This window comes from Panthera tigris, chromosome A2 (genome assembly GCF_018350195.1).
Source record: "Panthera tigris isolate Pti1 chromosome A2, P.tigris_Pti1_mat1.1, whole genome shotgun sequence".
Classification (NCBI taxonomy): domain Eukaryota; kingdom Metazoa; phylum Chordata; class Mammalia; order Carnivora; family Felidae; genus Panthera; species Panthera tigris.
Genome location: NC_056661.1, coordinates 21,747,619 through 21,761,493, shown reverse-complemented (window position 1 = coordinate 21,761,493; position 13,875 = coordinate 21,747,619). Strand labels below are relative to the sequence as shown.

The 13,875-nt window shown below is 41.9% G+C and overlaps 1 protein-coding gene and 1 pseudogene across 4 annotated transcripts in view; both read left to right on the top strand.

Annotated features, from left to right (window-relative positions):
• Positions 1-13,875, top strand: part of DCP1A (decapping mRNA 1A) — a 56,756-nt gene that overhangs the window by 22,866 nt on the left and 20,015 nt on the right. For all 4 annotated transcript variants that reach the window (XM_007081899.3, XM_042979164.1, XM_042979162.1 and 1 more), the window contains 2 exons: positions 5,572-5,638; positions 11,284-11,422. In XM_007081899.3, coding sequence (XP_007081961.1) covers positions 5,572-5,638; positions 11,284-11,422 — 206 coding nt within the window. The remainder of the gene's footprint in view (positions 1-5,571; positions 5,639-11,283; positions 11,423-13,875) is intronic.
• LOC102956668 lies at positions 3,442-5,352 on the top strand (annotated as a pseudogene).

Below are 13,875 nucleotides of genomic sequence, written 5' to 3'. Positions count from 1 at the left end.
CGAAGCAATAAGATCATGACTTGAGCTGAAACCAAGAGTTGGACGTTTAACTGACTGAGCTACCCAGGCACCACAAATTAAAAAAAGGTCAATAAAATTCACAAACCTTTTTAGCAATACTAAGAAAAATAAAACACAATGTACCAGTATCAGGAATGGAATAGTAGGTATCACTACAGATTCTCCAGACGTTAAAAGGGTAATAAGCTAATGCTGTGAACATTTAAGTACTTTATTTTTCTTTAATGTTTTTTTTTACATTTTTTAAAATTTATTTTTGATAGACAGCACAAGTGGGGGAGGGGCAGAGAGAGACAGAGACAGAATCCAAAGCAGGCTCCAGGCTCCAGGCTGTCAGCACAGAGCCCGACACGGGGCTTGAACTCACAAACTGTGAGATCATGACCTGAGCCAAAGTCAGACACTCAACCGACTGAGCCACCCAGACACCCCCTGTGAACAGTTTTATAATCATAAACTTGATAACTTGGAAGAAATGGACCAGTTCCTTGAAAACCCAAACTACAAAATTCAACCAAGACAAAATAGATAACATGAATAGTCCTATAGCCATTGAAGAAATTGAATTCATAATTCAAAAGAAAAAAATGTCCAGGCCTAGATGGTTTTACTGGAGAATTCAAAGAGGAGTTAACACTAATTTTACATAGTTTCTTCCAGAAAACAGACAAGGAGGGAACAATTTTCAACTGATTTTATAAAGCCAGTATTACTCTGATACCCAAACTAGGCAGACAGTACAATAAAAGAAAACCACAAACCAGTATCTCTCAAGAAGTAGGTTAAAAAGGGGGCACCTGGGTGGCTCAGTTCGTTGAGCATGTAACTTTGGCTCAGGTCATGATCTCACAGTTTGTGAGTTCAAGCCCTGCGTTGGGCTCTGTGTCGACAGCTCAGAGCCTGGAGCCTGCTTCAGATTCTGTGTTTCCCTCTCCCTCTGCCCCTTCCCTGCTTGCACTCTGTGTCTCTCTCAAAAATAAATATTAAAAAACAAAAAAATTTTTAGAGAAGTAAGTTTAAAAAAATCCTCAGCCAAATATTAGCAAACTCAACAATATAGAGAAAAAGGTTTTATTCCAGATCTGCAAAGCTGGTTTAGTATTGAAAATAAGGGGCACCTGGGTGGCTCCATCAGTTTAGCACCTGACTCTTGGTCTCAGCCCAGGTCATGATCTCACAGTCATGAGATCGAGCCTCTTGTCAGGCTCCGCACCAAGTGTAGAGTCTGCTTGGGATTCTCTCTCTCTCTCTTTCTCTGCCCCTTCCCCACTTGTGCACACACACACACACACACTCTCTCAAAAATAAACATTTTAAAAAAATACATTGAACATCTGTTTAATCCACCATATCAAAAGACTAAAGATGAAATAGAAATATCACATGATCATATTTAGTGTTTTTGATGCAGGGAAAAAACCCATGTCCATGCATGATAAAAACTCTTAAGTTGGGAATAGAAGTAAATTATGTGATCTTGATAAAGAGCATCTGCAACAGACTTACAGCCAGCATTATACTTACAGTGAAAGGCTGAATGTTTTCCCTTTAAGATTGAGAACAAGGCAAGGATGTCCACTGTCAACACTGCTGTGCAACATAGCACTGAAAGTTCTAACCACTGCAATAAGGCAAGAAAGAAAAATAGGCCTACATATTGGAAGAGAAAGGGGAGAAAAATAATAAAAATGTTATTCGCAGATAACAGACTAAGTACAAATTCCTAGAACTAATTAGTGAGCTTGGTAAGATATGAGAATACAAGATCAACATTCAAAACTCAGTCACAATTAAAAACTACCATTTAGGGGCGCTGGCTGGCTCGGTCGGCAGAGCATGTGACTCTTGATCTCGGGGTCATGAGTTAGAGTCCCACAGTGGGTGTAGAGATTACTTAAAAAGATAACCTTAAAAACAAGCCACCATTTATAGCCCTTACAAAGAAAGTTAAGTACTTGGGCATAAATTTAACAAAACATGTATAGGATCTGTGTGCTGAAAATTACTGATGAAAGAAATCAAAGAAGATCTAAATAAATGGAGAGATAGACTGTACTTGTGCATTGAAGTACTCCACATAGTACAAATTCACCTATTCCCAAATTGCTCTGTAGGTTTAAAGCACTTTCTTCTATCAAAATCCCAACAATGTTTTTTGTAGGCATAAACAAACTTATTCTAAAACTTCTATGGAAAAGCATAGGCCGTAGAAGATAAAACAATTTGGAAAAGCATAAAGTGGGGGGAATTATTAAGGCCTACTATATAGCACAAGAATCAAGACAGTGTGGTACTGGTGGAGGAATAAACACATAAATAGGATAAAATAAATCTGGAAATAGATCCACACAAATATACCCAACTGATATTTGACAAAGGTACAAAATACTCCTCAATAAAGAGAGGAGAGCATTTTCAACAAATAATGCTGGATAGAACATTTAGACCAAAAGAAAACCTTAACCTAAGGTTTATGCAAAAATTAACTCAAAATCAATTACCAACTGATGGAGCACCTGGGTGGCTTAGTTGGTTAAGCGTCTGACTTCGGCTCAGGCCATGATATCATGGTTCTTGGGTACAAGCCTGCATCAGGCTCTGTGCTGACAGCTTAGAGCCTGGAACCTGCTTCAGATTCTGTGTCTCTCTTTCTCTCTGCTCCTGACCCTCCCCCCCCCCAAATCTTTCTCAAGAATAAATAAAACATTTTAAAAAAGTGATTACCTACTGAAATGTAAAACTATAAACCTTTTAGGAAAAATCATAGAAAATTTTGTTACTGCGGGTCCATCAGGAAAGAATCCTTGACACCAAAAGCATGATCCATAAAAGGAAAAATTGGTAAGTTGGGCCTTGTCAAAATTAAAAATCTTTGCTCTGGAAGGACCTTACTAAGAATGAAAAACAAGCTCCAGATAGAAAATATCTTCAAACCACATATCCAACAAAGGCCTAGTATCTTGAATATCTAAAGAACTCATAAAATTCAACAGTAAAAAACGTCCAATTAGAAGGGGCAAAAGACATGAACAGACATTTGACTAAACAGAAAATATGGATGACAGAGAAGCACATGAAAAGATGTTCAGCATCATTATTAGCTTCTAGGGAGATGTAAACTAAAACCACAGTGAGATGCCACTATATACCTGTCAGAATGGATGAAGTTAAAAATAGAAGAACAGATGCTGGCAAGGATGCAGAGAAACTGGATTGCTCATATGTTGCTGGTAGGAATATAAAATAGTACCAACACTCTAGAGAACAGAGTTTCTTCTTTAAACTGGACATGCAACTTCTGTGACTCAGTAACTGTGCTTTGGGGCATTTAACCCAGAGATGAAGACTTACATTCACACGAAAACCTGTGCATGGACATTCATAGCTGCTTATTTGTTAACTCAAAACTGGAAACACACCATGTGTCCACCAGTGGATGAACATTTGAACAGGTATGGCCACACCATGAAATACTACACAGCCGAAAAAGAGAGTGGGGGTGGGGATGAACAATTGGTGCAAGCAACAACTTGGATGAATATCCAGAGAATTATGTTGGGTTAGAAAACTCAATCTCAAAAAGTTGCGTGTTATATGATTCCCTTTATATTCTGTAACATTCTTGAAATGACAACATTAAAGAAACAGAGAACAGATTAGTGTGTCTGCCAGGAGTCAGAGATGGGGGAGAGGGACCAAGGGAAGAGGGTGTGGCTATAAAAGTCCACCAGGGATCTTTGTGGCCACAGCAATGTTCTGTAACTTGACTGTATCAATGTCAGAAGCCTGGCTGTGAAATCATACTGTAGTTTTACCAAACGTTACCAATGGAAGAAACAAAGGGCACATACAGTCTCTGTTTATTTTTTCCAAGTGTGTGTGAAGCTACAATTATTTCAAAATTAAAAGTTTAATTTAGCCCTTTTCCTTTGGAGCGCCACTGAAAATCCTGGTGTCGCCATGGTGTTACCAGTATTGTAAGAACAAAACATACCCAAAGTCTCACTTCGGCAGAAGTGTCCCTGATGCCAATATCCACATCTTTGACCTGGGGCAGAAGAAGGCAAAAGTGAATGGGTTCCCACTATGTGGCACATGACGTCAGATGAATATGAGCAGCTCTCCTCTGAAGCCCTGGAGACTGCCTGTATTTTTGCCAGCAAGTACATGGTGAAAAGCTATGGCAAAGATGGTTTTCATATCCAAGTGCAACTCCACCCCATCCCCATCATCTGTATCAACAAGATGTTGTCCTGTGCTGGGGTTGACGGGCTCCAGACAGGTATGTGGAGTGCCTTTGGAAAACCCCAGGGCACATGGTTAGGGTCCACAGTGGCCATGTCATCATGTCCTTCCAGAAGCGTGTGATTGAGGCCCTACGCAGAGCCAAGTTCAGGTCCTCTGGCCACCAGAAGATCTTCATTTCCAAGAAATAGGGCTAAGTTTAATGTGGACAAATTTGGAGACATGATGGCTGAAAAGCAGCTCATCCCAGATGGCTGTGGGGTCAAATACATCCCTACTCATGGCCTCTTAGACAAATGACAGGCTCTGCACTCATGAGAACCTCAGCACTGCTCCCTCCTTATTCATGCCCACCAATAAATTCTACTTCCTGTCTTAAAAAAAAAAAAAAAAGTTTAATTTTTAAAAAGAGACATAATGATATCTGCACTGCCTGTACCAGTCATTTTAAGTATGAAGGATGGTGCAGCCTGGGCCAAGTTGTGAGTATCATGGTGGGCGCACGTGGTAGCAATGAGCCATAGCTATTCATATGTTTGTTTTGACTTATAATTCAGTATTTCTGTCCCACCTTATCCAAAAAGTGTTTACAGTGGTTTTTTTGTATTGTTAACCTTTAATTATAAAGTTCATTTGTCTATTCACCAAATAGTTTTTGAAGGTTTTCTTAGTGTTGATCACACCACACGTGCTGGGAATGAAAAAGGAAAAGAAGTGTGATAGGCTGAGCTCAGCCCCAGCATTTCCATTTCCTGCGTGAACGATGTTGATCATAGGCTGGATCTGGAGCTGGTGTTTGTTTTTATTGTAATTACTGATTCCATATTTCAAGCTTCGAAAGATTGATGGAGGTTCTGTTGTTTGGTTCTGCTGGTGGGTGAACTTGGTTTTCGATAATTAAGACACTTTTTTTCACATTTCACTGTCAATTTGAAATGCATCTCGCAATGTTGATTCTTAGTTTAACAGCACTTTCCTTTCTTGGTAACACAGAAAATAATGGTACCTCTTACACTTAGTGGCACCTTAGGCTCAATGAGATCTGGAAATCATGTCTGAAAACTTTCTTTCGCAATTTTCATCTGAATATTTTACCTATCTTAATTTTATTAATAATTTTATTAAGCAGTTTAAGGGAGAGGCTTTTTTTTTCTTTAGAGGAACTCTTAACAATTTGACGGTTTGATGGTAAATTCTGTTGGTGGTAAATTCTCTGACATTCCGTGGTAATAATATAGTATTTACATATACTCAAATGTTGAAACCGCATTTCCCATTATCTTTTTTTCTCCTTTGTTTTTCAAGTGTCAATATACAGCATCTGGTTTTACGATAAGAATGACTGTCACCGCATAGCCAAACTCATGGCCGAGTAAGTATTTCTTTTACAACATAGATCTAATTAATGATATATGAGAGATGAAAAATCACTTTCCCCCTCACTTCTGTTTGCTACTGAGTCTACTAATTTGTTTCTCCCCTGATTTCCTGCTTATTGTCCAAAAATTGGAAGAGGCAGAAAAGCTTAAAACTAGAATTATCTGTAACCCTACTACTCCCATTGTTAGTGTTTTAGTCTGTTTCCTTCCCGTCTTTTTATTTGTACATTAGGTCGGTGTGTGTGGTGGTTTTTTTACAAAAACAGATCACCCTGTACCTCCTACTTTTCAGTTCAACAGCCTTTTTCCAGTTTACACTAAAGAGTCCTCTGTGGTATTTGTAATTTTATCCAGTCCTGAAGACAAATCTTAATTTAACCAAACCCTTACTGTTAAGCATGTGCTTAGGGCTGACCCCAAAGGACGCTATCACGCCCAGGGCACAGGCAGGTGGCGCTAGGCTCTGGCGAGAGGAGTGGTGCGGCGCTCCGCAGCCAGTAGAGAACTCCTGCCCACGCCTCCTTGACGTGAACTCCTTTGTGGCACCGACTCTAGGTGTAGTGGTCCCCCAGTTCACTGATGGGCTGTGTTCCAGGAGATGCTTTGTATGTCAGAATCTTGGAATTGGAAAGCAATTTCATTGAGTGAGAGTTCTAAAGGGTGGCTTACTGTCTTTTCTCAAGCTAGCCCGCAGGAGCCACCCCTCATCTGGCTTCTCTGTGCTGCTGGTGTTGCTGGTCTGGGTTCTGGGAGCCCGAGACACCGTGGCGCTGGAGAGGCCTGCGGTGCTGCGGCCACCAGTGTATTCTGGCTCACCTGTGTTTCCTTTTCGGTTTTTGCCTAAATCTCCCCAGAGGTGTGAACCCCCACCCCATCATCGGAATTCCTTTCGTTCTCCTGCAAGATTTTTATCTACATCTTTGGAAGAAAACTGTCTTAATTTTTTAAGAAACAGTCCAATTTCACACTAATTTCTATAAAAGTGTAAATAAATAAGCCCCAAACCTCAATCCCAGGCATATTTGCATTTTAAAAGAAGCCCATATGGCTAAAGCAAAGTTTTAATCGAAGACCACTGTCATGTCCTGATTGGATGTCTGTCCGCCTTCTGCTTTGATGGCTCTGGCCGTGAGCTCACAGGATAGGCTGTGTTTATTACTGTGGGCATACACCCCTGAAGACATTGTTCCAAATGAACTTGCATCAGTCATGTTGGAAAACATGTTGCCTCTCTAGAAACACCCTTCCTTCCTTCCTTTCCTTTCCTTCCTTCCTTTCTTTTTTTTTTTAATTTATTTATTTTTTTAATGTGTTTATTTATTTTTAAGACAAAGAGAGACAGAGCATGAGCAGGGGAGGCGCAGAGAGAGGGGGAGACACAGAAGCAGAAGCAGGCTCCAGGCTCTGAGCTGTCAGCACAGAGTCTGACGCGGGGCTCGAACTCACAGACCACGAGATCATGACCTGAGCCAAAGTCAGACGCTCAACCGACTGAGCCACCCAGGCGCCCCCTTCCTCCCTTTCTTTTAATGTTTTACTTATTTTTGAAAGAGAGAGAGAGAGAGAGCAGGGGGAGGGGCAGAGAGAGAGGGGGACAGAGGATCCGAAGCGGGCTCTCTGGCTCTGCACTGACAGCAGAGAGCCTGACGTGAGGCTCCAACTCACTAACCTCAAGGTCATCATCTGAGCTTTGCGAAGTTGGACACATAGCAACTGAGCACACTTTATTTTTACAACACCTTTCCCTGGAAATGAATTAAAACTACTTTTTTTACAAAGCCATTTACTTATTTGATGACTACTTTTTGTATTTTTGAAAGTGACAGCAAAGGCAGTTTACTTCAAATTACTTAGAAGACACAGATGTATTGATTCTTGGTTATCCTGAAATCCAGAATATTTTTCTGAAATATCTAAACTTTGGAATATGTTAGTATATAGACTTTCTCCTGCAGGTTGAGAACTTTTGGACCCCAAGTAAGAAATATGTTTCTTTTAGCTTTAATAGCTACTTACAGGAAACCATTTTGAGCTTTTGTCTAAACTGTCAGGGCCAGTGGTACCCCTCATACAAGACTTCAGGTGGCAAATGAGGCAAAAGACTGAAGGCCTATCTGAAAATATTGTACTGAAACCAAAAGTAGGATGAGGAAGTAGAAACAGAAAGCAAAAGGGAAAAGGAGCATTTGAGTTTCTTTCACAAGAAATGCCCAAAAGAAGCACACTTGCTTACGCTTCCAGCTGGTTTTACTAGAAGCAGGGGAGTTATTGAAAGTGATTAGAGAGTGCCCTCATGAAACTGTTAGTAATGAGTTTTCAAGTGCCTGGCCTATTTATGGCCGAAGAGAACACCTTATATGTTAACATGAACTTTGTGATAAATGGTGTCGTGGTCACCAAAGATAAAGAAAAGACTGCTTTATCTTTCTTTGCTCTGACTTTGCCTGTGTACAGCCTCTGTTTGCTACATAATTCATAATATTATCTCTGCCCACCAGAAATACAGGTGTGTATTGGCATATTGTGTTTGTGTCTCAATAAATGTGCCTGTCGGTGCCCATTCTGTTAAATCACTGTTTCAACAGCTGCAATATAATAAAAATTCTCCAAGTAAAGAAGTTGACTTATTCCAAAAGATGTTTATAAAAACTGAGAAGCTCTGCGGTAGAGCATGCACACCTCTAAACCTGTACTGTATCCGAATTTAGAAATCCTCTCTGGTCAGTGGCAGGGTTGAAAATCCACTAAACTTGGGAAATGCTGACTCTCCTAAAGAGGAAATCCACCCTGCCAGAAACTCTTCCTAACAATAAATACTTGTTTGAACGGTTGCCTACGAAGACTGAAATTTGGAGAACTCATGGAAGTGAGCCTTATTCCTGATTTATGGGTAGTCTTGAGGGCATATTTGAGAAGAGGGTGCTCCTCAGAGAGTTTGGATTGGAAGAGGCCTGATAGAGTCCTGGCATCTTTCCTGTCCCTTCTTGCCACCTGGACATGCTGTTGAAAGCAGAAGTGAACATTGTAAAGAGGCCTGTTCCACTGGTCTAATAGTGGTGACTATTAGAAATGTTTTTGGGGCACCTGAGTGGCTCAGTGGGTTGAGCGTCCAACTTCAGCTCAGGTCATGATCTCACAGTTCACGAGTTCAAGCCCCGCATCGGGTTCTGTGCTGACAGCTCAGAGCCTGGAGCCTGCTTTGGATTCTGAGTCTCTCCCTCTCTCTCTGCCCCTCCCCCGCTTGTACTCTGTCTCTCTCAAAAATCAAACATTTTTTTAAAATTAAAAAAAAAGAAAGAAAGAAATGTTCTTTTGGGGGGTGCCTGGCTGGCTCAATCAGTGGAGCATGCAGTTTTTTTTTTTTTTTTTTTTTTTGAGACAGAGAGAGACAGAGCATGAACGGGGGAGGGGCAGAGAGACAGGGAGACACAGAATCGGAGGCAGGCTCCAGGCTCTGAGCCATCAGCCCAGAGCCTGACGCGGGGCTCGAACTCACGGACCGCGAGATCGTGACCTGAGCTAAAGTCGGCCGCTTAACCGACTGAGCCACCCAGGCGCCCCGAGCATGCAGTTCTTGATCTCAGAGTCTTGAATTGCAAACCCCATGTTGGGCATAAAGCTTACTTTATTTAAAAAAAAAAAAAAAAAAAAACTGAACCAAAATTACAGATCCAGATACAGTCTGGAGCAGGGATGAGGGGAATACCAGGATGGACAAACCAGGCAGCCTGGCAAGAGGGAGGAGAAACAGGCTGTGTGACCGGAGTCTTCAATGAAGGTGAATTCAAGCTGGTGCAGCTTGTAACTGAGTACAAATACAAGTCTCTTGAAATAGCACTCTTTTTTTCCCCCTCGTTATTAAAGGAGTGCCTGTTAATTATGGAAAATGAAGAAACGGACAAAAAAGGAACGGGAAATTGCTTGTGATCTACCATCAAGAAATAACCAACGTATATCTCTCCAGTCTTTTTCTCCTTTGCAACAGGCCTCACAGTTGGGGCCATATAGTCTTTCTTGACTGGTATGGATATAAATGAGACAATATGGATGCTAATTGGTCTGATCTTCATATCACATACCAGTCTTCTTTCATTCTACTGTAAAGTCTGTGACTGTACATTTATTTCAGAAATAATCATCATATTCAGAGCTATAAGCATCTAGATAGAGAAATAACACCATTACTGCAAAGCAAGATCTTCTAAACAGAAATCTTGCCTTCGGAGAAGATTCTGGTCAAGTAAATTTGGGGAAATGTATAAGCCCACCCTTCTTGGAGAATCAAATATACTTTAGTACGTTAAAAACTCAGAATGAGTCTGCTGTTGAAAAAAAAAAAAAAGTGCTTAATACTGTTTAACCCAGTGTTTTCAAATAAAAGAACCATCCCACGCACATGAATGGGAGCTCCTAGGCAGGTTGTTTTAAAGCAGTGAACTGACACTAAAGTGGCCTATTCTTGTCCTATTCCTGTTGTTCAAAAAAACCCAAGGGGGCACCTGGGTGGCTCAGTCGGTTAAGCGGCTGACTTTGGCTCAGGTCATGATCTCGTGGTCCATGAGTTGGAGCCCCGCATCGGGCTCTGTGCTGATAGCTCAGAGCCTGGATCCTGTTTCAGATTCTGTGTCTCCCTCTCTCTGACCCTCCCCCGTTCACACTCTGTCTCTCTCTGTCTCAAAAATAAATAAACGTTAAAAAAATTAAAAAAAAAAAAAAAAACCCAACCAAGAAACAGATCTTCTGCTACTGAATTGTTTTATTGCCCGTCCTTATCACCATCCAGAAAGTTTTCAGCTTATACAATAATCAAGTTATGCTGTGCCCATAATATCCTGTGGCAGGTAATCCTGTTCATTAGAGCTGGGATTAAAACCTAAATGAATCTTAAAAAGAAAAAGACCCCAGCCCTCTCTGGCATTCTTAACCCTCAACTTTTCTTGCTTTATTTTCAAGTGCAGAATTAGCCTGAGCACCAATCAGAATGAATAGCACTGCCATGATCACCCTGACCTCACCACCCACTTGGTGATTTCTAAGGAGAGAATAAGGGAAACCTTTGAAGATTTGCTGAAATCTTTTTTTTTTTTAAGAAGCTCCTCTCCCTCCCTCTCCCTCCCTCTCCCTCCCTCTCTCTCCCTCTCTCTCCCTCTCTCTCCCTCCCTCTCCCTCCCTCTCCCTCCCTCTCCCTCCCTCTCTCTCCTTCTCTCTCCTTCTCCCCCCCTCCCCCAGTCCAGTGTCAGTACAGACTTGCCACAGTGGTTGCTCAGCTATGCACCCTGCCTGTGTCTTGCTGACTACATGCTTTTGAAAATGTACTTCACCTGGTAGTTTGAGTTTGAGACTTCAAAAAAGAGAAATAATTTGGTCATTTTTAACATATCTGCTCCTACCATCTCTAGAAAAGAATTCTGTACTCTGCCCTTCTAACAGTGAGACACATCAGTTGGCATTGTTGCACATGAGCTGGTAAAGCAGTTAGTTATGTACTCCCAATACAGACCGAGGCCCTGCAATTGTATTCGGAGGAAGCGTACCCTATGACATTCTTCCCGCATCCTCAGAAGACAAACACCAGGAGAGTTCGTGGGTCAGATTGTGCCTAAAGAAGTCTTTCTAAAATCTGGTTCTCCTCCTCTAGTGTGGTAGAAGAGGAGACACGGCGGTCCCAGCAAGCTGCTCGGGACAAACAGAGTCCCAGCCAGGCTAACGGCTGCAGTGACCACAGGCCCATCGACATTCTGGAGATGCTAAGCAGAGCCAAGGATGAATATGAGAGGGTGAGACGGACTGGGAGGACCAAGAGGGGAGAAGGAGGCAGGTGGGGAGTAGGGGGAGGGGGGGTGGGGGCATGTGCTGGGGAAGTCACCCCTAGGCCAGCAGAGATAATTAGTCCAGAAAGAATACATGTCTTACAGTTTTTAGCCTAAAAGGGAAAGAAATTTGCTTACGTCCAAGCCCTTGACTTGGTGTGAAAGTTTAGAATGCTCTTTTTCTATTCCCATAAAATTACTGAAAAATGGTTTCAGGGTGCAAAAGTTAGCCTGCAGCAGGTAGTTCTTCAAAAGCTTCTTGCCTGTTCTTCACCCCTGCGGCCTCTGCTAGGGCTTAGGAATATGTGTAGCCTGATCATTTGCACCTGCTAATACAAAGGGTATATTTATGGTCTGCAGTTGGTGGTAGGTTCACAGCCTTCATTAAGCATTATTTGGAATTCTACCCACGTGTGAAGCTTTTCTAGATTTTTTTTCTTTTCTGTATATTAGTTTAAAAGTGAAAGGATGGCGTTTTCTCCCTGAAATTGAATAAAATGGAAGTTGTAGTGCATTTGTTAACTTATTCACTACACACTTACGAACCGTCCACTATGCGTCAAGCAGTGGGCATTTCATTAGTGGTCTTCAAACTGCGTGGCTTTGGAACTGCCCTGACTTTTCACTTGACATGGGCCCCTGAGAGCTTCACACTTCATAGGAGGCAGACTGAAGGTTTCCACTGCTGCGCTTTGTTTCAGTGGAATTGTAATTGTCACCTTACTCTTTACTCATATGTGATTAAGTACTTTTCTTTTGTTTTTTGTGTAATCCTCACCTCACCAAAAGTTCCAGGGACAGGTGTGAAAAACACTCTCTATGGTGTGTTTCCCAAACAATTCTGCTCTAACACTAGCCTCTACATAGTTAACAGGTGACCCTTAGGAAAGGTTCCAGTTGGTCAAGTGAGTTAAGGAAATGTTGTTAACATGGCTCCTCCTCCCCCATCCTCCTGGGGCTTTGGGCTTTGCAATGCTCAAGACTCTGAGGGGCCCTACAATAAGTACAGCAGCACCGATTCCCAGGTTGATCGAACTATGGGACCATTTTTCTCATATTCCACTTCAGCATCTCAAGAATCTAGAGTTTAGGGAGCAGACTTTGAAACAGTGCTCTGGAAGGTAGTTTCCTCTAACAGTGCTCTGGAAGGTTGAAAAGTCCTATTCAAACACCAAAGGAAATCTCACTTCTGAGGTAGAGAAGTGTACATTAGAGCCCCTGAGAAGTTCAAGTTGCATCACATTCCTCAGTGTCTCATAGAGAATTAAGAGGAATTTATGCAACTCTGAAAATTAATATAGGAAAAGCAGTCATCTCTGTAGTGGATGCATGAACACTTAGGATCCTAACTGGATGAGAATAAATTCCGAGAATAATTGTTCTTTTAGGTCACCTTATATTCCCCCAAATTCCCTCTCATATCCTTAATGAGATCTGGCTATCTATATAGATGCCTTGTTCTGTTTTTATAGAGGCCTTTTTGTGTTCTGAGAACAGGTAGCTAATAAATCCAGGGCTCTGTCATGCATTCCTAGTGATGACTAGATCACGGTGCCACACGGGACAGAAAGCGTAGGTGCTGTGCACCAGAGCTGGTGCTCTGGGAGGTGGCCTGGCTTACTCCTCAGCCTAAGAAGCAAGTAGCCACAAAATGAAAGAAGGAACAGAGCCTTGGTTTTGTCCACAAAGCTATAAAGGAACTCTAGGTCAAGCAGGCAATCTGAAAATGTGACACATTGCAAAAGGTAAGAATATGGAGAGCCACGGTAATTACCGTTGTAAAGAAAATTCCCCCATGCTATGGAATAAGTAAAGTGATGTCTATGGCTAGATTAAAACTAATAAACCTTTGGGAATTTTGTAAATCTTTGGTACTTCCTTTTTATAATACATTCTTTCTGGTTTTGAAAACTATCTGTAAATAGGTGGAGCTTCCTGAAAGAGCAGCTTTTTTTCGTGTCTACACTTGCCTGTCGTCCAACCAAATGGGAGTTGGAATTCACAGTGACCCGTGAATTCATAGCCAAGTGTTTGCATGGGCGCTCTCAGCTGCCGCGCAGCTCCAGATGGCCCTTTGTTTATCTGTAGTAGAGACTTAGATTGACAGTCTAGGGCAGAGGTGCAAGCCATGCCTCAGTGATGGCATGTAACCCCAATCCTAAATCTCCCCCACCCACCGTGAATGAAATTCCACGCTTTGCGGTGAAGGATTTATAGTAAAGACTGTTGGGAAATTACAACTCTATAGTAAACATTTTCTCCTAAAGTCCTATAGTTTGTTTTAACCAACTTACCTTTTTTAAAGGTAAGAAACAGGCCCCCAGGTGGCTGAGTCGGTTGAGCGTCCAACTTTGGCTCAGGTCACGATCTCACGGTTCATGAGTTTGAGCCCCGAGTCAGGCTCACTGCTATCAGCATGG